General features: G+C 44.4%; 1 protein-coding gene across 1 annotated transcript in view; it reads right to left on the reverse strand.

The window, feature by feature from the left end:
• ADAMTS9 (ADAM metallopeptidase with thrombospondin type 1 motif 9) overlaps positions 1-21,683 on the reverse strand; it is an 82,308-nt gene that overhangs the window by 11,561 nt on the left and 49,064 nt on the right. Inside the window, 3 exon segments of the mRNA XM_034065862.1 lie at positions 1,043-1,213; positions 6,748-6,921; positions 11,464-11,631. Of these exon segments, the coding sequence (XP_033921753.1) occupies positions 1,043-1,213; positions 6,748-6,921; positions 11,464-11,631 (513 nt within the window).

Here is a 21,683-nt window from a genome sequence, read left to right on the forward strand (position 1 = left end):
ATAGCAGGTAGTAACTAGAAAAAAAGATAAGATTTTCCTTGTAATTAGAGGGCAGACAGCGCTCCTATCCTCTTCATCAACAGGCTGAGTGGGAGCTGGGGAGAGCTGAGCTCTGGCTCTTTGAGGCTTTGCCCACTTCTGTGTCTTCACAGGGGGGGTCACAGGAGGCAGGAGGGAGTGGTGGGTGTCTGGGCAAGGGGCAGCCAGGGCTGGATATTAGCACCTTAATATTTCTCTTAGAAAACCACCCAGGAGACCAGGTTTCTCCAACAAATTCTCGTCTCTGCGTTTCTCCCTCCTGCACTGTCTTGGGTGGTTTGTCTCTCCTCCTCAGCCCCAGCCTGTTTTCTTCTTCTGCCTTTCCTTGTTCTTTCTTTCTAATCAGTGCTGTGTCAGCAGCTGCCTTGTCATTTCCCTCTGCTGCTCCTCCAAGTGGAAAGTAATCCTTCACTCACAGCAGAAGGAAACAGGCTGAGATTAGCCCAGGTCCTCCCCCATGCAGTGCCTGCCACAAAGAAAACTCATCTGCTTTCCTTGCGGAGCCCTCTCCCAGCAGTGAGAGCGAACCTGCTGCCTTTGCTCATGCCAGAGACAACACCAAGGAAGGATGTCCCTTCAGTCACATCCAGGCTCACCTTTACCCCTGGATGCTCACCCAGACCCTTGCTCAAGGAGCTCACTGGGAGGGGGTGGGAATAAAACCAAATAAATGAAATGAAATAGCACAAACCCACAGAGGGTGCCTGTTGGAGGCAATGTGCTTTAGAAGAAAATTGCCTCTAGGTATTAGTTAGGATGCTGAGCATGCTGGTGTTTACAGTCTTTAATATTCTGGTCTTCTCCCACAGCCCTGCTCCTATCTCTCCAGCAGGGAAACTGCACACTGAAACACCCCCCAAAATAACAATTACACCACTCAGCGCTGCCCTGCCACTGTTGATTTGGGCTGCAATATCTCAGCGAGGCCGGTGGCAAGAGGAGGAGAGTGTGGCCTGGTGCGGAGCAGTACATCCCCTATGGAGGGACACGGATGGGGACTCACCTCCGACCACTCTCCAGTGATCCAGACGAACTCGCAGGGTGGCAGCCCGCAGCTCTCGATCTCGGGAGGGCGTTTGCTGGCATCGCAGTAGCCACTGTTCTGCGGTTGCTTGTTCTCATCCACACAGAACACCTTGCGGTACCGGGATGCTTCCCCGCATGTCTTCATGCACTGTTTGCAACAAACAACAACTCATGCAACGCATCAGGGACTTTAGCAAATCAATCCATATCCAGAGCAAGCCCTCCTGGCAGCCTGAGTGAGTAGATGGCTTTGTACCCTGTGCTGGCATCTTCCATTGGTATCCCCCAAGGCCAAATTTGATGCTGGATGTTGAGGGAGCATCCAGTGACAAACTGCTCCCATCCTCTGGAGCAAATTCCAAATGTAGGGAGAGAAGAGAAATTGAGGTAGCAAGTATTGGGATGGCGCAGACATGGAGTCCAGTGATGGGACCAAGAGATGTAGGGATGGGCATGCCAGGCCAGATGCGGCAAGGGGGAAAGGGGCCAGTCCTCAGCATTTGATAGGACAAGGGGAAACAGCTTTAAACTGAAAGACAGGATATATAAATATTAGGAAGATATTAGGTATTAGGAAGTTCTTCCCTGTGAGGGTGCTGAGGCGTTGGCACAGAGTGCCCAGAGAAACGGTGGTTCCCCCATCCCTGGCAGTGTTCAAGGCAAGGTTGGACAGGACTTTGAGCAGTCTGCTCTAGTGGAAGGTGTCCCTGCCTGTGACAGGAGGTTGCAACTGGATGAGCTCTAAGGTTCCTTCCAACAGAAACCATTCTGTGATTCTATTTCAGCCTTAGTAAATACAGCTGCTTGGAGAATGACAACCCAGCCATCCCCCTTCCAGCGTGTGCCCTTGGCTGTGGCTGGTGTGGCTGGTGTGGGGGGTTCCTTTCCTCTGTCCCTGCCAGCGGGTGAGCAGCAGCACTCTGCCCTGCCATGGCATGGGGCACATCTCTGCAGCTGCTGCAGCAGAGGTAGCCCTATGGGTTTATTCTCTTTTCAACACTGCCCTGAGCAATATCAAGAGCAACCCATGCTAGCTGAGCATAACTGCTCCCTGAGGGCTTCTGGAGACTTTATGGTCTTGGTTCTTTCTCTGCTCATGCTGGAAAAAGCTATGCTCCTGGGAGGGGGTCTGTGCTTGGAGAGCATCTTACAGAAAACGCACATAAAACAAACTAAATCAGCATACAAACAGCTGTCTGGAAAAAGCCCTGTTTTCTTAAGGTTATAACCTGAAATGGACTTCTAACACTTTCAACTAACTGGATTAACAAGGAGAAACATGCATGAAAATAATCATTTTATGTAACATGCAGGAAATGTGTTCCCCTAAGGAAAAAGATAAAACATTCAATCAGACCATCCCTATTGTACAGAAACACCACTTGAAGTCACCTAGGACTGTCCCAGATTAATTTAGTTAGAGTCTCACCCTCCAAACACCATTTCCAGCCTCCCCAAAGTGATTCATGCTTTCATGACTGGCCCACAATTAGCAAGATCTTAGTGAGTTCAGCTAATTGCAAAGCACAGGCACTGTCAGGCCTTCACTTTCTATAATTAGCTGTCAGAACCAAGACTTTGAAAAATCAGATCAATCCATAGCAGGAGCAGCAAACCAGGAATGTCACAGCAACCTTGGTTGTAAATATTTAGTAACTGAGCAAAGCGGAGGGCGATGGTGAAGGAGAGGCAGCCCCACAAAGCAGCATGTATTCTGAAGGAATAGCTGAGGAGCTCTCAGGCAACAGTCAACACTGCAAAATCCGTAGTCTGTCAGAAGACCCCAAGGGCTTCATGTGCTTTCAACCTTATTTACTCTCTTGCTATAAAAGTCCTTGGAGTGGAAGCTCCTCCCAGGTCTGTGCTGAAACGCAGTGATCCTATGGGTACTGGAGGAGTTTGATTTCCCCAGACAGCAAACAAGCTGTGCTATATTTGCCCTTCTCTAATATCTCCCTGTTATATAAGTAAAATCTGGAAGGGTTTTATGCATGTGAATAAGGAATCATTACGCTCCATCATCATGTAGCTTCCCTTTCAGGGGCAGCATGAATCCCAAACCTTTCTGCTCCTTCACAACAAGGGACTCTCCAGCACAGTGAGAGCGGCACCATGGGATGCTCAGAGCCTGCCTTGCCGCTGGTTTGGGATACACCAGCCCAGCACATGGTCGTTAGCACAGGGTGAATCGTTCCAGCCCCCTATTGCTCACATTCAAAGGAGGCACCTTGCAACGATTAGGAGGACACAAGGCTGATTTTGTCACCCTCCCTTAATGTATAATTAAGCCTAAATTTGCAAAGTACATTGGATCAGGCTTAATTTTAAAAGGATGAACAACCTCTATGCCATCAACGCATCTTTTGACACTGGCTTTGAAGAGTTATCATATCAAAAGCCTTTCCTTGTTCAAAATCATTAGTTGCTGATGAGAGATTGACAACTTCAAGCACACACAACAGCCTGCTTTGGGTTTCTCTGTAAATAATGGTTGCATGGCCAAATAAATTTGAGGCAGCCTTTGTGCATTTTAACATCATCAGTACATTAAAGTTTGATTATTTGTATGTTTAGGTATAACTGGCAATTAAATTAATCCCATTGAGATATTAAATATGGCTCAAAGACAGAGAGGCCATCATAAAATAAATCAAAGAGAAGCACTGCAGGGTTTCCAATCAGCCACCCCAAGGTTATAAAACATCATTCATGTAGGAAGTGGACAGTTCAGCTAGCACGAAAAGGCTATTTTTCCTTTTAATACGGTGATAGATTTTGTATGAAATCTCATGTTCATGACTGATCTAAATCTTCCACAAAACAGAGGAGCCAGGGTATAAAAGCTATTGATAGCAAGGGCTGAAAAACAGCTCAGGCATTTGACAATATTCGTCTCTTTTGCCTCATTTCCCATATTCTGAATTGTTTTCCTGGCAGTTCAAATTAAGAACAATTTCAAACACTTCTGCGACTGTTTTGGAAGAGTAATAACAGCAATTAAAAACCCCAAAGGCATAGCTTTGCAAAAGCATTCTTTGGATCTTATTTTAAATCAAAATCTGACACAGAGATGAAATGAAACCCCAAGCCATGAACCCTCCAAACATGCCTTGGGTAACTCTGCAATCCCAGTCAGACAAGGATTTTCTCCCAAATGGCAAATGCCAAAGATTCAAGCACCACATTGCAGCTTCCAGAGAGGTTCATATCAAGAAAAGCCTTTCTCTCCCCAGTATTCCCTTTTTCTTCACGACCATGGTCTGAGTTTTACTTTGACATTAACAAGGCCCTTTCTATTGAGTTTCTTGTCCCTGGTGTGGGCATTGAGGACAGCTAATTAATGGTGACACACCAACAGAGCAATAAATGGTTTCCAGTAAGTTCCCTATTCCTTTCATTGGCAAGACCAACTTTTCCCCTTAAAATAGCAACAAAAAGGAACAATACAAAAACCCATCTTTACAGATTCCTTTTAAAGATAAGAAATCAAGAATAAGACAGTGCTGGGATGTTATTTTACATCTTCCCTTTCATATCAACTAGGGTTCATTGCTGTTCCCTGTTCAGAGATACTAACAGTCTCTGCCTCCTCGCTATAAATAATGCGTAGCTCCTACTTATGGCTGGGGAGAAGCTGCTATTACCTTCTTTCACCAGGTACATCAGAACAAAATAAGAAGTGCTCAGAACTGTTTGGAGTCAGCCAAAGGGCAGAGCTCCCATTTGGGATCTCCTGCATGTCTCTATTAATGGTTATTAATGGTGAGGAAACTTCCAGCCCAGCTTTCCTCTAGCAAAGCTCCCCAGGGGAAAAAAACCCAAACCTCTGTAACACAGTAAATTTTTTCCTAGTGCTGGGAAACTGAGGAAAACATCAGCATCCACGTCCCACCAAGGGCTTGGTAGGGTAGTGGCAGGCAGAGGCCTCTTGCCACTGGTTTGAGAAGTTGTAAAAGTAAAGGGAAGAAGCAAAATGATGGGTTGGAGCCGCGGCTTTTCAAAGCTAATTACACCACTGGATAAGGATTGCAACTGCATGCTGTTTGCTGACCTACTTTGCTGCCTGTAAATTTATTAGCTGAGGAAATTTAACAGGCTCTGTAAAAGCAAAAGTTCATTGTAAGGAATTTGCTGGAGCCCCCTGGGCTGTTCCTACATTTCTTTTCCAGGCTGGGATGTTTCCGTTGGGTACCATGGAGCCATCAGCTTAGCTCTGAATCATAGAATCACAGAATAGTTAGGGTTGGAAAGGACCTTAAGATCATTTAGTTCCAACCCCCTGCCATGGACAAGGACACCTCACACCAGACCATGTCGCAAACTAAACTTATTTATACTATTCCTACTAGGGCAAGGTGCCTGGTATATTAGGGGATATAAGACAATGTCATACACCCAAGTGCTTGCAGTCTGTGCCTGGCACAGTGAGAAGCCAAGAAATAGCTCATGAAGGAGGAAGGATGAGAGAAAAGCAGGTTCTGACCTCACCCTGAATCCTTCCTTGCTGCAGTACAGAAGCTGCACAGCCTCTGTACATGTGAGATGCTTTTTCCTTTATCAGTAAATTTGCTTTTTCTACCTTCCCCTTTTTTTTTTCTTTCTTTTTTCCTTAGTGACTCAACAAGGGCAGGCTCTCGAGTGCCTGTGAACACCAAGGCTTTGAGCAGGAAGCCAGCAACACTTCTCTATCTTCTGTTACTGGAGAATGAGGCCCCATTTTGCATTTACACCATGACCTCTTTACAGTGTCTCAGCAGGAAAAGGAACCTCAGCCAACTTCATTCCACTTCAAGACCTCCCTGGGCCATGCAGGAGCAATATAAAAGCAGCCTGATGGCCAGTGAATGCTGGATCCCTCCATCCCCTGCATTCCCAAGGAGGGCCCATGATGTGCAATCCTCTCTTCCCTATGTGACAAGTACATCCTCTCCATAGGAGTGGTGGCCCCTTTGCAGGTGTGTGACACAGGAGTCAGCTCCCCAGAGCTGGCAGCTCCATCACCTTTCCCATTTCCAAGGCTGACAGTCCCTGGGAAGAGCCTGGGACAACAGGACAGGGATGGACAAGGACTGGGGCAGGGATGACTAAAAACTGAATTAAGCCAAAACAAAAGTCACCATTTTGGTGCCTGGTCTGGGCTCTCTCTGCCAAAACCTGTTGTATACTCAAAGCCTGCCACAGTGGGCACCATCTCCTGTGGGACACTGCATCTCAGCTCTGCTTATAGCTTGACAAAAAACATGGACCAGGAGCTCAGTGAAAGGAAAGAAACGGCAGGAACTGGGGGAAGGGGGCAGGAAAATGGGAATTACCAGTCCTTCAAGCCCAGAAGCACAGGGCTGACTGCTGGAGCAGCACAGCAGGACTCAGCCTCCAGGAACAGACTCAAATCTGCCCTACCCAAAACCTGCTCACCATTTGCATAGGTCCCAGCCAAAGACAGGGCAGCACAAAGCCATATATTAACCCTATCGAGGTATTTTTCAGCTCCCCCTTCCAGCCAGCACATGCATTTCCTCTGCTTTATCTTTTGGCAAGCGCAGGTTGCAACCCCAAACCCTCATCCCTCCAGCACCGATCTCCAGCCTCAGCAACTCCCCATCTCCAGCACCATCCTGCACCGCTCACATGAGAGCACAGGTGACGTGACCCCAGGGAAGGCAAGGGGGGGACCCCGCTTACCGCTTGCCATTCGCCGGCTGCCCAGCGGTGCGTGGGGCACTCGGGGAGGTGGCAGTCCTGCTGCGGAGGGGGACGGCTGGACGGGTCACACTCTGCCTCCTCGGCTGCCTTCGGGGTGCCGCTGTGACAGTGCACGGCGCGGCGCTGGACTCCCCGGCCGCAGGACACCGAGCACTGGAGGAAGGGACAAAAGGTGAGTGGTGGTCGCAGCATCACGGTAAGTTCTGTGGGTTTGCCCTCGGCTTTGAACTCAGCGGCTGTGATAGCAACGCACTAAAGCCAGCATTTAAACTTCCAGGGGAGGCTTTTCTGCAGACAGAAATCCCTGCTCCACTCGAGCCAGCAGGAATTTTTGCAGTGGGCTTCAGTGGGGTCAGGACTTCCCGGCCAGGATTTCTGTTGCAAAAACCTCTGGAGATAGATCGCCTCACTGCTAAACTTGAACCGCAACATGCTGCAGACAGGCTCTGCTTATTACTTCACAGGCACTCAGCTCAAGAAGGTAATAGCTCAAAATATATCAAATGCCACAACTGGAGTGGACTTTAATGAAAAACAAACTTGGATTATATAGAAGAAAGTGTGTAGCAGTTGAAAGGTAAAGGTATGATACAAGCTGGGGTTTCTTTCAGCATGCATCTAAACATGCCCACACACACAAGCCTGTTAGTTTGTGAAAATAAATGTCTTTTTTAATGAACTGCATTTCACATTTCCTTCATTACACTGTGGGCACATTCCTCCCCACTTCCAGGCACAGCAAAAAGAGCCCGAATTCCTCTGTTTCTCAGACATCTTCAAATCATCATCTTCACTCAAATGCTTTTAACAGCTTGTTTCTAGTTTCATGCAACGTTTCTTAGTGGTGTGACTGCACACTGTAATATGTTTAGCAGTACTTAATGTCCCTCTGGTATGGATTCTTCCAGGCTAGATCTTAAAGTATACTGTATAGATTTAGAATAAAGAGAATTTGCATTTATAGAAGAAAGCATGCAAAAATCAAAGGTATGTATTTACAACACAGCTATTACCGTTAGCCATCTGCTGAATTAACCATTAATATAAATAACCTTATTAATACATCAGAATCTAAGAAAACAAGTCTACAGCCCGTTATTGCAATACCTGTAGAAGTGAGAATTCTTAAGGTAGGGAATTAAGCGGTGCCTTACTATCCATTTGCTTTACTATCCAAATGCCCCATAAAGCCAAGAAGACCAAAGAAAAGCTGATGGGGAATATCTGCCTGGCTCCAGATATTTGTTAGATGGTGGAAGGGACTTTTTTTTGGTGTAACTTTTGAAAGTAGCAGTGAGATTTCTGTCACTGGTGATGCAAATGCTTTCCATATGCTGCGCTGCTGCCCTGTGATTAACAGCACTGTGTTTGTCCTATGAATTCCACAGGGAACAATTAAACTGAACAATGTCCACAAACTTGGAGAAACATGTACACCAGGATGCATACCATGCTCCAAAATGCGTTTTGGTTTGCGTTTATCAGTCTCCTAAAAGGCACATGCCCGGGTATGTTATGATAAAGGAGCACTAGCAATGCAGTGGGTCTTTCACAGGGGCTGTGCTGTGTGTGACACCCAGGCAGAGTGGGTCTGGGGAGACAGAGTTTGGTCCCTACCTGTGCTGGGCAAAGCATGGCACCAGGTAAAGCTATAGACTCATTTCACTGTGTGCCTAGGTGAAACTTGGCCCCTGTGTAAACCCATGAGAATAAATGCTGCATCCTGATCGAATGTGTGCGAGGATTTGCAGTGGGAGAGTAAACTCTTCTGCTGCATTTATGGCTGGCTTCAAAATCACACCATTCCACTCTGCTACAGAGGCAAGAAAAGAAGGTTTCTAACATCATTTTCATCCTGTCTGTTTTAATCCAGAACAGCCAACTTGTGTCTACCTTGGGGAAATACAGCTGGTTGACAATGCCAGAAGATACTCAGTCTGGGGCAGACAGCTTTTGCTGTACCTATATATATTCTCCTACGGGATGCCATGAATCAGGCAGCCTGTTAATCCTTTGAACGATGTCCATATGCTTTCCCAGGAGTGCTTCTTTCCCCACTGAGAAAGTCAATCACCAAACTGCCAAGTGCCAACACAGCTATAGGGAAGTTCTACCTGATGCTCTACCTGTGTTTCAGACAAGCCTGGATTTCAGCCTGTAGCAGCAATATGTAAATACCGCACAGCAGAATAAATGTTGGTATTTTTGCTAAGTGAAAGGTAAACGGCCATAATTGATACCACTTAGGAGATGCAAACTTATTAAATCTGACATTTCAGTGCAGATACAAGCACATTTAAAACTTGGGAAAAAAGCCTTTTTTGCTTGCCTTCTGATATTACAGATATATTAAAAATGCTTTGCTGCAGGAAAGTGGATTCATAACAACCTAGAAAAGAATTACCCAGCCTCTGAATACAAAACATCCAGAGAGAAAAAAAAGACTTGAAGTGAGCACGGCTGCCAGCGGATTCAATTTAACCATTTCTGTATTTTTTAATCCTGATTTTTGAATCATTCGTTTTCCAAAATGAGAAAGAATAACTCCCCCCAAAAAACCCTTAAAGGTACATATGGTCCTGTGCATATGTGGTGACAAAAAAGATGCACTCTTATGGGAAAGCCCTGCCTTATTTCTCACACAGACTTTCTCTGGTCTACCCAGGATGGAAGGCAGCCAGCTCACAGCAGCTCAGCTTTGGGATTATTTTTCTGAGGTAATTAGACCTTCAGAAAGCTTTTTCTTGATAGGATTGAAGAGCAAACTGATCGTGGCTCCTCTTTTCAACAGTGGCGCTGGTGATGGGGAAGTTGACACGGAGTTATGGTGCCCATTTTGACCCTGATCAATCTATTGGGTATTCAGAGTGCCGAACCCCTGCCTGTTCTATAGCCTTAATGAGAAGTTCTGCATCTAAATCCACCTTGGATCTAAGGCATTATATCTTCTGCAAAGCCATGCAAGCCCTGTGCTCTCACATGGCCATGGCTAGTGCCCTGAATGTGTGACAGCCTCAGCTCTTCATCTGTCACAGGCAGAGAAGCTCTGCCAGCACGAGTGAGGATCAGGATGCAAGGAAGCCATGTCAGAGCTTCCAAAAGCTCAGCTTGACAGTGCAGAATGAGTCTTTCTAACCCTTTATGTTTCCCCAAGCAAGATGCTGGCTGGCTGAGCACACCCAGCATCAGGGACCTGGGCTGAGGAGCCACTCCTGGAAATGCACTGCCTATTCTTATCGCTAGTATTACAAATATTCCTTAATTGCCTAGTCACAAGAGATTACCTCAGGCCATAAATCACCTCATCCTCCTATTAGCTTGGGTTTCTTTCTCCACTTGCATAAAATTAACTCTGATCATGCAGCAGAATGTTGGGAATTTTAAAACACATAATTTTATCAACTAGTATTAGTGTGTTTTAACGCAATCAACAGATCATGACATTATTATGTTTACAGTTATTACGTGTAAAAAAAATACTTTAAATAAGGAGCAAATGGGATATGATGAGACTATCTATTGGCCTCAGGCTCTTTTTCAATCTAGCTTCCTGTATAAAATTGAGGTTTCAGTCCTGCAGGTAATAAAGGTAATAATATTGACTTGATTTCCAATATGGGAGCATTTCACAGGGCTAAGCACAGCTACCTGAGTGCTCCCAGCCATACCTGAGGTAAAGGACCCAGACCTCAGTAACTGAACCTCTGCACTTAGTCCTTGACAAACATAATGGCAAATACTCCTATCCTATGAATTCAAAGGTAAGCATTAAGAAAAAGTGCAAGTCTGAAAACAATTACAGAACATCAGTGGCTTTATTGTCTTTTTTAATAGTCGACATTGTTCTAACATTTGCATGTGTGCCTGTAGCAATGTTAATGGTTTATCTTTCAGGGAACTTGCATGCAGTGAGAACGGGTGTTTTGTACCTTAATTTGGAAGACAGACCTCAAGAGAACATGATGTTTCACAAGTTAACAGTTCATTTAGTCTAGGATTTTCAATAACTCTGCTGATTAGCACACTAATGAGGTAGAGGGGAAAAGGGAGGTTCAGAGAGAAAAATGTGATGCAGCAGATTCAAGGTGATGACAAAGACATTATTTTTCAGGAAAACAAGGATTTTGCTTTAGGCAAACAAAATGCTTAATAAATCCAAGCACTTTCCCATTTCCAGCAGCCTCTGAGCTGTGCATCAGTGTCGGACTTTTTAACGAAGCAAAATCAAGCAATGAGCTTGTTAAGAAACAAAAGGCAGAGAAAAGCATTTTAAATGAAGAGCTCTGATTCTACGTTAAGGTTTCCCAGGAAGCTGGTAATAAAATTAGTTTCAGATTTCTCAGAACTGAGGAAGGTTTTGCTTGGGATGTGACATTTTAAATAATAACAATATTAAAACCATGAATAAGTAGTAGATTCTCTTTAATATTATCTACTAATGCCTCTACTAGCAGAAACAAACAACAAGGAATTGACTTTCAGATAGACACTGAAAGTGACTTGCCATATTTTCAGCTGGTACAAATCACTGCTGTCCACAAAGCTACACTGTTTTATACCACCTAAGGAGCTCACCCAGAACTTTTCACCCTTGAAAAAACTCCAGAGGACAGAAATGATGACAAAAGCAGCTTCCAACCAATTTGACGGAGGAAGAATATCCAAGGGTGCACAAGGGTATACAACGTGTCTCACCTGTCCCCAATCTCCTGCTTTCCACTTCGGACATCTGCCCCCTCTGCATTTCTTTTGCATGCTGGGCTTAGCAAGGTGCTTGCAATAGTCTTCTTCTATATGCCTCCCTTCCTTTGACAAACAGTACACACTGCGGTGCTTTTGGCCCCTTCCACAGGAGACAGAACACTGTAAACATAAAGTAACAACAGATCAGCTTTAATGCAGGGCCATCTGTATGGTTATATATGGGCCATGGCTACCCAGGGCATTTTCTTGTAACTGGACCAAAAAGTACATCCCCAGGTTCCCACAGCCTACACAAGGCTTAAGGGGGATACAGAAGGGCAGAAATATTCCCATTTGCACTTAATATTGCATGATGTTCTTGGTCAAATCATCCCCAAATGCCAGTATCAAAATAGAGAAAGCAGCTGACATTCAGCAGGGATAACAGGTTGGATTCCTGGCATTGCTCCAGTGGTTTCAAAGGAGCAGAGTCATCTTACAGGGATCAAGGCAAGAGCCCTCAGTATCTACTTAGAAGAACTTGAAAGGAATTATCTCCATTTACCTTGGTACAAAGGGAGGTCAAATATTGGTAAATCAGGAGAGTAAAGTGTGATATACACCTTTACAGAGGGGAATAACTGCACAAAGGACGAGGCAGAAGAGAAAAATGCAGCTTTGCCATGTCCCTGTGTTAATGCTCGTATCTGTTTTACCAGTGTACAATGATTTACTTGGGTTTTTTAACCTAAACTGACTGAAATCAGGACATGCTGGTCCTTTAGATTTATGCATTTTGAAACCAACTCAGAAGGCAGCAAGAAAGCAGAGCCTGAAGAATCAAAGCAAAAAGCAAATCAGCAGGTATGTTAGCTGCAAGCTTTGTAGTGAAGCAACTAATTCCAACCTCCCTCTGCAGGTTCACTGAACTTTTTCAAATGTGACCACTTCTGGCATGCAAACCCCAAGCAACTTCACTTTGATTTCAGATTAGTCTCCTCCAAAAGATTTAGGAATCAAAGGGGTCTGCAATCACGACAAGAATTTACTATGACAGTTCCATGTAGAACAAGCCTCTTACTCAGCATGATGTACCTAGAGACTCAGCTTCAATTTCTTCATTACATGCTATGTCATAAGCACCCTGGTTTAATCCTTGAGCACAAACATGCTATTTCAACCACCTCTCAAAACAAAATGCTCTGATTTCTTTACAGAACAGAGCAAACATTCAGAGATGAGGCTTCTACCTTCATTTTGGAGGCACTCCATCAGTATATTTCCTAAGAAATAAATTACAGCCCAAATTCTTCCCAGCCTATGAATACATTTAAACTTAAAATCCAACAATTTATATATGTAACAGATCTGGAAGATCTGTTAGAACAGAAACTGGCATATGCATTGACAGCTGTGATTACTTTAAATTACAGCCATACTCCCAACTCATTCAGCCCACAAAGAATCAGTGAGAGAGCAGTAACTTGCTCCAAAATGGAAAAGTTCAGAGCAATGTGGAGAGAAGTGGATGTAACTCATCAGTCCAGACATTGCTGCTTAAAATCTTGTATAAGCAACCTCCTGAAAGGGCCATTTTTCTGCTACAAGTTGTTACAGACTGACAAAAGGTAGCCCACCTCCCTTGTGATCAATAAGGATTTAAGGGCCAGTAATGATGCTCCTCCACCATTAGAGATGTGAAGAAGCCAGCCCAGCCTGAGGCATGGATGGCCACCTCTGAGTTTTTCTGAGCCCAGATCTGATTTCAAGATAGGCAAAAAAACCCCAAAGAGCAACAATCAACCTTGCACTGAGAAAAAGAGGAAATGCTGTCCCTTCTTCTAAAGTAAGACTTTCACAAGTTACCCAGATTCACAAACTTCACTTTTTTTCTTTAGCATCAACAGAAAAAATATTGAGTTAATGTTATTCTATTTTTATAAGCCTTCAAATTTCATCAGAAGTTCATTTTTTCACTCCTTCTACATCTCTCCCCAGGCAATGAACATCAGCAGTAAGAAGGAAATGTCAAGTCCTGCCAAATCCAGTTGTAAACTTCTAATGCTTTTATCCATTTACTATCTTTGGACTAAGCAGCAGCACTGATACTTTAGCAACAATTCAAGTGCTCCTCAGTAAGTGCTTTCCAGGCAGGTTGATGGCATTTTACTGTGACAGCCAAAGCTAAACAGTAAATTCACAGACTTGATCAGAACTCTCTCTTGTCCCACATATCCCAGGCAGGTACAGCCTAATGCATCTTTTCTCTAATTTAAAAAACGTATTGGATCCACTACTTATTCTAAAGGAATAATATGCTTACTCTCAATCCTTATAATAATACTTATTCTAGACGAAGAATAACCACACTGCACCTATGCAAGCATATTTCTGGAGACCTGAAGTTGGTTGATAAATATTTGATCTCACAAATAATACAGTGCTAGTCATTTCCAAAGTCATTATCCCCCATCTACAAATTGCTTAACTTTAGTATGGTGCCTGATTCTAACATTTATCTCAGGATCAAACATGAAGACTGCATGGACACCTTGGTGCACTCAGAGGTTGAGGCCTAATTTGCCTAATTTTGTTAATACTTAAATGTAATTCCCAGGATGCTGGAATTAATAATTTCTGTGTCTGTCTTCAATATAAATCAAAGTTAGGCAGTGTGAATTTTTAGATCTAGATCACCCATTTGCTTTCATGCACATGTGAGTTATGATCTTATTTGTACTGACAGAAAAGAGAGACTGAATAATCTAATGTAGCCAAGTATCAGACACCAAAAATTCCTTCGCAAAGAGACTACTTCATAACTGCCTTCTAATTCACCTCAGGTATTTCCAACTTTTATTTGGCACATAGATTTTAAGCATATGTGACTACGTGCAGAAAACAATTTAATAATGGGCTTCATTTCAATGCCACATGACCTAGGGAAGCCACTGCCATCAGCCCCATTTATTTTGGACCCTGGAGAAACTTTGCATTTCATTATCAGGACTCCTCATCACTTACGATATCTATCGATAAGATTGCCATAGCGAGGTAAGCTTTGACCTTGCCTTCTTTACAAGACTTGAGTAGCACAGACAAACCTGCTCCTTTCATACTTCTCCTTTTCTTTATTTCTTGGCTATTTTCCATCTCCCACAGAAAATATTTCCAAGTACTGGGGACGGACAGGCTGCACTCTGTGGAACAGGAGTCTCATTTAAGGTTCTTCACAGTCAACAGAAATACTTCACCGATTTTCATCACCTGTGGATGCAGCCCTGGAGGTGTAGCCAAGGTACTGTATTGACTTCTTCCACTAACTCAGCTTTCTAGAGTCCAGGATCACAGTCTGTTGTTGCCCATGGTCAACCTGCCTCTGTCTCCACTTCCACTCAAGGGGTGGAAAATGTTCTGAAATGCTGTTTCCTGCCTGTGACTGAGGCACAGCAAATAGCACCCATTGGTGAACCTGGGAAGGTGGCCAGGCATGGAGAATGGTGCGAAAACAACACATTGTGTTGTTCCTTAAGAAAAAAACACAAGAAACAATTGACTGTGGCACATAAAATAATAGAGAAATACTATTTCAAAAAATCAGCTATAGCCATTACACTAAAGGCTCTACTAAACCTTCCTCTTGTTACCATCTTCATTATCTCCTAAACTCACCACAGTCACATCTGGCGCTTTACATGGAGAACAAGAACAAAAGGACTTTCTTAAGAGCGCTGGAGCACAGATTTAAGGGGGTTATGTTTATTACATGATTAGTTTTGCTAACATGCCAAGGACTGGGGACTGGCATACTGCTGAATCATTGAAACAAATATACTGCCTAATATAAATAAAGGCAAGAAAAAAGCTTAAACAAATACGACAAAAATATTTCTATATCAACTCTTTCCAGAAAGGTCAGAACATGATGCTAAATATCTCCTGCAATGCATCACTCTGCTCCAGCACAGCAGCAAGCTTATGTTTGTGTTTCCACAAGAAATTTGTTTTCTGTTTCAGAGTTCAGCAATGACGAAGATCATTCTGTTCTACCAAGTACATGCAAATTGCTTTAAATTAACCTTTGCTGCATTTCCTATTCTGATCATAGAATCTCAGAGTGGTTTGGGTTGGAAGGGACCTTAAAGCTCATCCATTTCCAACCCCCTGCCACAGGCAGGGACATCTTCCACTAGAGGAGGTTGCTTTAAGCCCCTGTGTCCAACCTGGCCTTGAGCACTGCCAGGGATGGGGCAGCCACAGCTTCTCTGGGCACCCTGTGCCAGCTCCTCAGCACCCTCACAGGGAAGAGCTTCAGCCTAATGTCTAATCTAAATCCACCCTCTTTCAGTTTAAATCCATTCCTTCTTGTCCAATCACTACATGTCCTCAGAAGAAGCCCCTCTCCATTTCTTGTTGGCTGATTTAGGTATTAGAAGACTGCAATAAGGTCGTCCTTCTGATATTTTGGACGATGAGGGTATGTCTCATTCATTAAGACTTCTCTAAATAGAAAGGCTGCTACTTGATTCACTGGGCTGGTAGCAGGGTTAAAAACAGAATGTGTAACCCAAAAGCTCTTAAAAACTTGTACAAAATGTCTGTCTGGTTGTGCCCAGGTTCTGAGCCTCCTGTGGGAAACCATGACCTTCTCTTCTGCACAGGGAGCTTATGCTGGGAGCAAGGCCGGTTTGGCACCAAAAGGACTCAAAGCCCTGGGTATAAATGAACACATCCTGACGAAAACAAAGAGGCAGCAAAGAACACTCAAGAAGAAACAGCAGCTCCATTTCTTGTTAACTTTGTGCACTGAAGGAGCTGCTTGACATGGGACAGGAAAGCAAAACAGCAAGAACCTGGGGACCTTCCCCCCCCAACGTGAAAAGCTTCAGAAAATGCTGTCAGATCACTTTTCCCGTGCATCAGCCAACGATCTGGGAGGTATTTGAGATAATGAATGCAAGCTGTGGTGATCACCAAACGAATTCCCAAAGATAGGTATGCTCTGATAGCTCACCAAGGGCAGGGCCGGGGGCTGGGAAGAATTAGACTCAAACCAGCTTTATCAGATTCTGCCAGGAGCAACTTTTTGGAGGAAATTAAAATAAATCCTTGTAGGTTTAGATTTCCACACATTAAGGATTATATGGAAAGTAAGTAAGCCCTTGTTCATCCTTTCCAACTATCTGAGCTGAAACATATGCTGGGTGAAATAAAACAGAAAAGCAACAGAGCCCTGCTATGCTTTACACCCCCTTTTCTGTGAGGGGCTGTGCTCCTGCATGTCAGCAAACTCCTCCAACCATGAGAAAAGCCCAGCCTTGCACCCTCACAGTTACATTTCAGCATCCTTTAGTCTATATCAACTATTACTATAACTCACACTGCTGCTATCAGATGCTGAAATCACAGCCCTGTGACTTCCACACCTTTGAGAACTCCTAAGGACACAGGACATGAGCAGACACACCACCAAGGAAAGCCTGGATCATTCCTCACCAGCTGAACCTTTACTGCAAGTCTTAAAATGGCTGAGCTGTGTGTGTTACCCAGCAATAGAGACTCTGTGGCATCCAAACTAACTTAATTATCTTCACAACAGCAAGGTATTTAGCAGGTAACTCCCTCGGCTTCAGTGAGACAGTCAATAAGCTTAAAACAAGGGCTCAGCTCCATGCTATGATTTCTCCAGTGGCTGCAGCATCTCAGGAGATGTTTAGGAAATGGTTTCTTTGAAACCTTTTTCTTTCCACAGATCTGTTTCAGCATGGTCTCAAGCCCAGCTGCGTTGGCATGGTGAGAAGTCCATGCCTGTGGGCTGGGAACATGGCAGGGAAGGATTCATCCAGCTGGGCCTTCATCTCCTACCTTAACACACACAGCTGGGTGATTTTAGCTGGTATGAGGCCAGAAAATACATCTGATTTTTGTATATTTAAAAGGGAAGAGTGGTTTCTATGTTCAAGGCAGGTCAGCTGGACCAGACACCTGACCAAAACACACCAAAGCATTGCACTGCAGTTTGAAAGAAGCTTTAGAAATGTTTAATCAAAGTAGACTCCTCAGAAAAATGGGAGGATTAGAAAAAATACATGAACATTAAGGATTTTGGAGTGTGCAGTTCAAGTAGGTTTGTGAACACTGTCCAGAATTCCTATGGAAATGTCCCAAGGAGCCCACCCAGAGGGCAGCACTTGGTGGGCACAAGAGCAGGCTTTGCACCAGCATCCCCACGGAGAGTTCCTCTCCCTGGGCATGAGTGACAAGGAGCATCCATGCTGGCTTGCCCTGACTCTCTATTGCACATAGGGTCTCCATCCTCCAGCTGCTCTGCTCTCAGCTCTGCAGCAGAGACAGAGTTTCCAAAGTTTCTCAAAGGAAAAGGTTCAACTGGAAGTGTTGCTGCAGCAGAGGGTTGGTGTGTTTGGAGCCCATTCCTCCAGCAGCCAGACTGCCTGGAGAAAAGGATGATCTTGGGTTCTTTAACTTCTGCAAGATTTAAAGCCCTGTCAATACACAATTTCCCTGATCTAGGAAACCTCACAAGATATATGGGAGAAAAGCAGGTAACCGCAGCAGGAGAAGTCTTGCATCTCCCCTTCTATGGCATCCACTTAGTAAATAGCACAGTCTCCCCCTCTTTCACCCGCCCTATTGTTAGATCCCACACAAAGACTTTGCCAGGTACAGAAAGCAGTAGGGCTGTGAACACACAGAACTGCCTGAAAAGCTGCATCCCTGCCCTTTTCCAAGCTATTGAACCTGAACACCAAACAAGCAAAAGCCCCCAAATGGCCACTTCAAGTCTCTCCAGGGAGTGGGGGGTTAGATGGCATTTCCTCAAATCAGGATGTGTGTGAGCTACTTAAGGACACTGGTATAAAGGCATGTGGAAGGCACTGATGTAGCCTATTTTCCATGCTGTGGCACTTTAAAGAGAGTAGCAATTAAAGCAGCAAGCAGCCCAGGCTAACTGACACTTCATATTTTAGTGAACAGTTGTATTATAATGCCATTTTATAACTCCCATTTAAAGAATGGGATTTTCCAGTATTGGATGGAGTGAACCACAGAGCTCCCTGAGGAATGCCAGCCCTATTTCACAGGTGTGTATCACACCAGGGGTTTGTAGGAGCACTGGGCTGATGGTTTTATAAGGACAAATCCTGACTCAGTGCAGTAGGGACCAAATATTGTCAGCCTGCAGACAGTCTTGAGCATCAGACACATTTTTATCTATGCTGCTGGCTCACACAGCTCCCCTGCGAGCTAGTAAAAATTAAAACATGAATAGAGCATTAAGTGCCTTTGGAACAAGACCGAGTACATAATTTTTCCTTAATAACTGCACAATTCAGTCACCAGGAAAGTTAGAAGCACAGTAAATATCTTTGTGCTTAGTGTCCCTCATCATCACACATCCTTGTTTCTAAATGCTACAACCCCTAGGACCTGAGCAACAGTAATTATTGCAGTTTGGGGTATACAGTGTGAATACGGAATATGGACAAAAACACACACAGACCTCACAGCTTAGGGATCTGTTTGGAGATGCTGAACCTCACAGCTCATTCTTGTGTTCCTGCTCTAACCTGGCTCCTATAGTCTGATGCATATTTCAGTTGCTGCACTCACAGACAGTGCTTTGGGAGACAAATGTTCCCAACTACTGCCCTTTTATTTATGGCTTTATTTCAATCCTGCGTGTGTGAGCATGTGCACATGTACATGTATAAGAGGTCTGCAGACTTTATGAAGCCAGCAGCCATGGATGGGAGACAAGCCAGCCATTATTGAACAGCAGTCCCATCACTTGTTCAAGTTCAGGTAGGCTGTGCACAGCCTAAAAATTATCATCTCACTGAGAAAAGGTATAAGGGGGGGGTACCTGTAAAAAGGCAACCATGGAGCCATACCAAATGCAGCCAAATGGCCTATGTATTTCTTTGGGAGAAGAAAGGCAAGTATTTTATAGTAAGTTGGGACAGAAGCATGGGTAAGATGGTCCAGTTCCTGGCAGTAGCAATAGGAGAGGCTACTGTGGGAGAGCAGATGAGACAGGGCATTCTCTGTGGTTCATCACACTGGTACCTTCCCAGCCTTTGGCCACTGAGTTAGGGAGGTTAGAGGGGACACTGCTGCCCAGTCTTTTACTTCTCCATCAGATTAAAAGACACTACATATAACCACCATGTCAGATCACAATGGGTGCAAAGATAATGGATGCCTTCATGGGAGGAGTGTGGATTGCAACAGCTGAGCATTAAATTGCAGGAAATCAAGTCTTGTGAGAAACGGATGCAGCAAAGCACTTCAGTGCAGGCTCAGTGTTAAGCACACAGTACCACAGGGCCTGATGGGCTTCAATGCTTGTTTTCCTGCTCATGGAGGATCAACACTATCAAACAGGAGACAGCAGAACTGATAGCAACAGTATACCTATATCATTCTCCTTATTTAAGGAGAAAGAGGACTAGCAATGAAAGATGGTAATGATAAGCAAACAAAATAGAAAGGAAAATAAAAAATTGAGATCTTAAAGTAGCAAGAGAGGAATAAAGCGATGCTCCTCTAATAGGCAGCTGGGTACCACTGGCTTCACCCACCTGTAACTGGCTCTGAGCCTTGGCAGGGATGATGGACACTGAGCTGAGGAAAGAGCTGCAGGAGCATCCATCACTGCTGCCCCAGAGGAGCAACAGGGTGAAACTCTTCGAACAAAAACCCCAACTGCTTTTACCCTCTGGGACAAGCTCTGAGAAGGGCCAAGGCAGTGAACAGGTAGATTCCCATCTATGACCCAAGGATGTGCATGTTTGGAATGGGTGTGGAACTGGGCACTTGGGATGCTCTGGATGGGTGTCACACAGCAGGGAGCATAGGAAAGGGCTGAAATGGGTCTGGTTTGCTTTTTTCTGACTGTGAACCAAAGCAGACAACTTGTTGCCTTTCATCAGCACACCGAACGGGCTGTCCCTGGAGTCAGTATGTCCAAGTGATCCTAGAGAGGAGGCAGCCGGGAACTCAAGAGGGACAACAGCCTTGGTGAGCCAGCCTGAGCATACAGTAAACAGCTCTGAGATGGAGACAGCTTCAGACAGATGGCTGGGGATAGCCATAGGCTACCAAGTTCTCGTATTGGTCTGGATGACCTTTATTAAACCTTCACTAAGGCATCTATTTCTAAGTGTTTTTTTTAAAAGCATGCAAGCCACCCACTGCCTCCCTCTGCTTGCATTATGGGTGCTGGGAACACTCATGCAGCCTTCGCATCTATCCTTCCCCCACAGGCTCTCAGGGTAGGACAGGTTTTGTTAGCTTCCTGATAATATCTGGCACTACAGAGAAATACAGACTTGCTCTTGAAGTCTGAGAGCCATCATCATGTGAATGAAGGACAGGAAAAACAGTGTGAATCACTGAGTGACTGAAGGGTTCAGCATGCCTATCACTTCATTTTCAAGGCTGGCTTTGTTATTGCAAAACATGTGTAAAGAATCATACAGCAGCTCAGTAATGCTGCTGTCACAGCAAATTTGTTTTCTGCAGAAGAGAGGAAGAGAACAGCAGAGTTATATATACTTGCAACCAAATCTGCCGCTGGTTATCACTTCTGCCTTAGCAAGAGACATCATCCTGCCTGCTACGAGTATTATCAGAACAACAACATGGAGAATATTGCTGTTGAACAGCCTATTTTCAGCCAGGGAATGGGGAAGGCATTTCATAAACAATGTGTTGGGGCTTTGACAGAACTAAATACAAATAACCTGAACTTTCCACTGACACCAATGCTAAGATTAACATTCCTGAGCATCAGCTCCTTGACACAGATGTGGTTCAGGCAGTTTCCCCCGAGGTCAAAGCTCCATCACTGCTGCCTACATCCCTGTAGGCAGCCAAAGAGCCCTGCGAAGCTGTCAATACCACCAGCTTCCAGGTAAATGCAGTAATGTTGTCCTGATCCAAACCTGAACTCACATTGACAATAACAGAGTTTGGAGCTTAGCCAGATAATATTCTAATTATTTTATGCCAAGCTTTCGATTCTTCATTGTTAGATCTAAAGGCCCTCAAAAACTAAGACAGCAGCATCTCTGTCTTATCAATAAAGAGCTGGGAAGCACACACTGCTATTTTGCAGGCACAAAGAGCTTCACAACCATTGCATTAGCAGCTAGAACTTTTGATACCCAAGTATGGTAAGTACTCGCCAAAGCAGATTACTTTTGAAA

The sequence above is a fragment of the Melopsittacus undulatus genome, chromosome 9, assembly GCF_012275295.1.
Source record: "Melopsittacus undulatus isolate bMelUnd1 chromosome 9, bMelUnd1.mat.Z, whole genome shotgun sequence".
Lineage (NCBI taxonomy): Eukaryota > Metazoa > Chordata > Aves > Psittaciformes > Psittaculidae > Melopsittacus > Melopsittacus undulatus.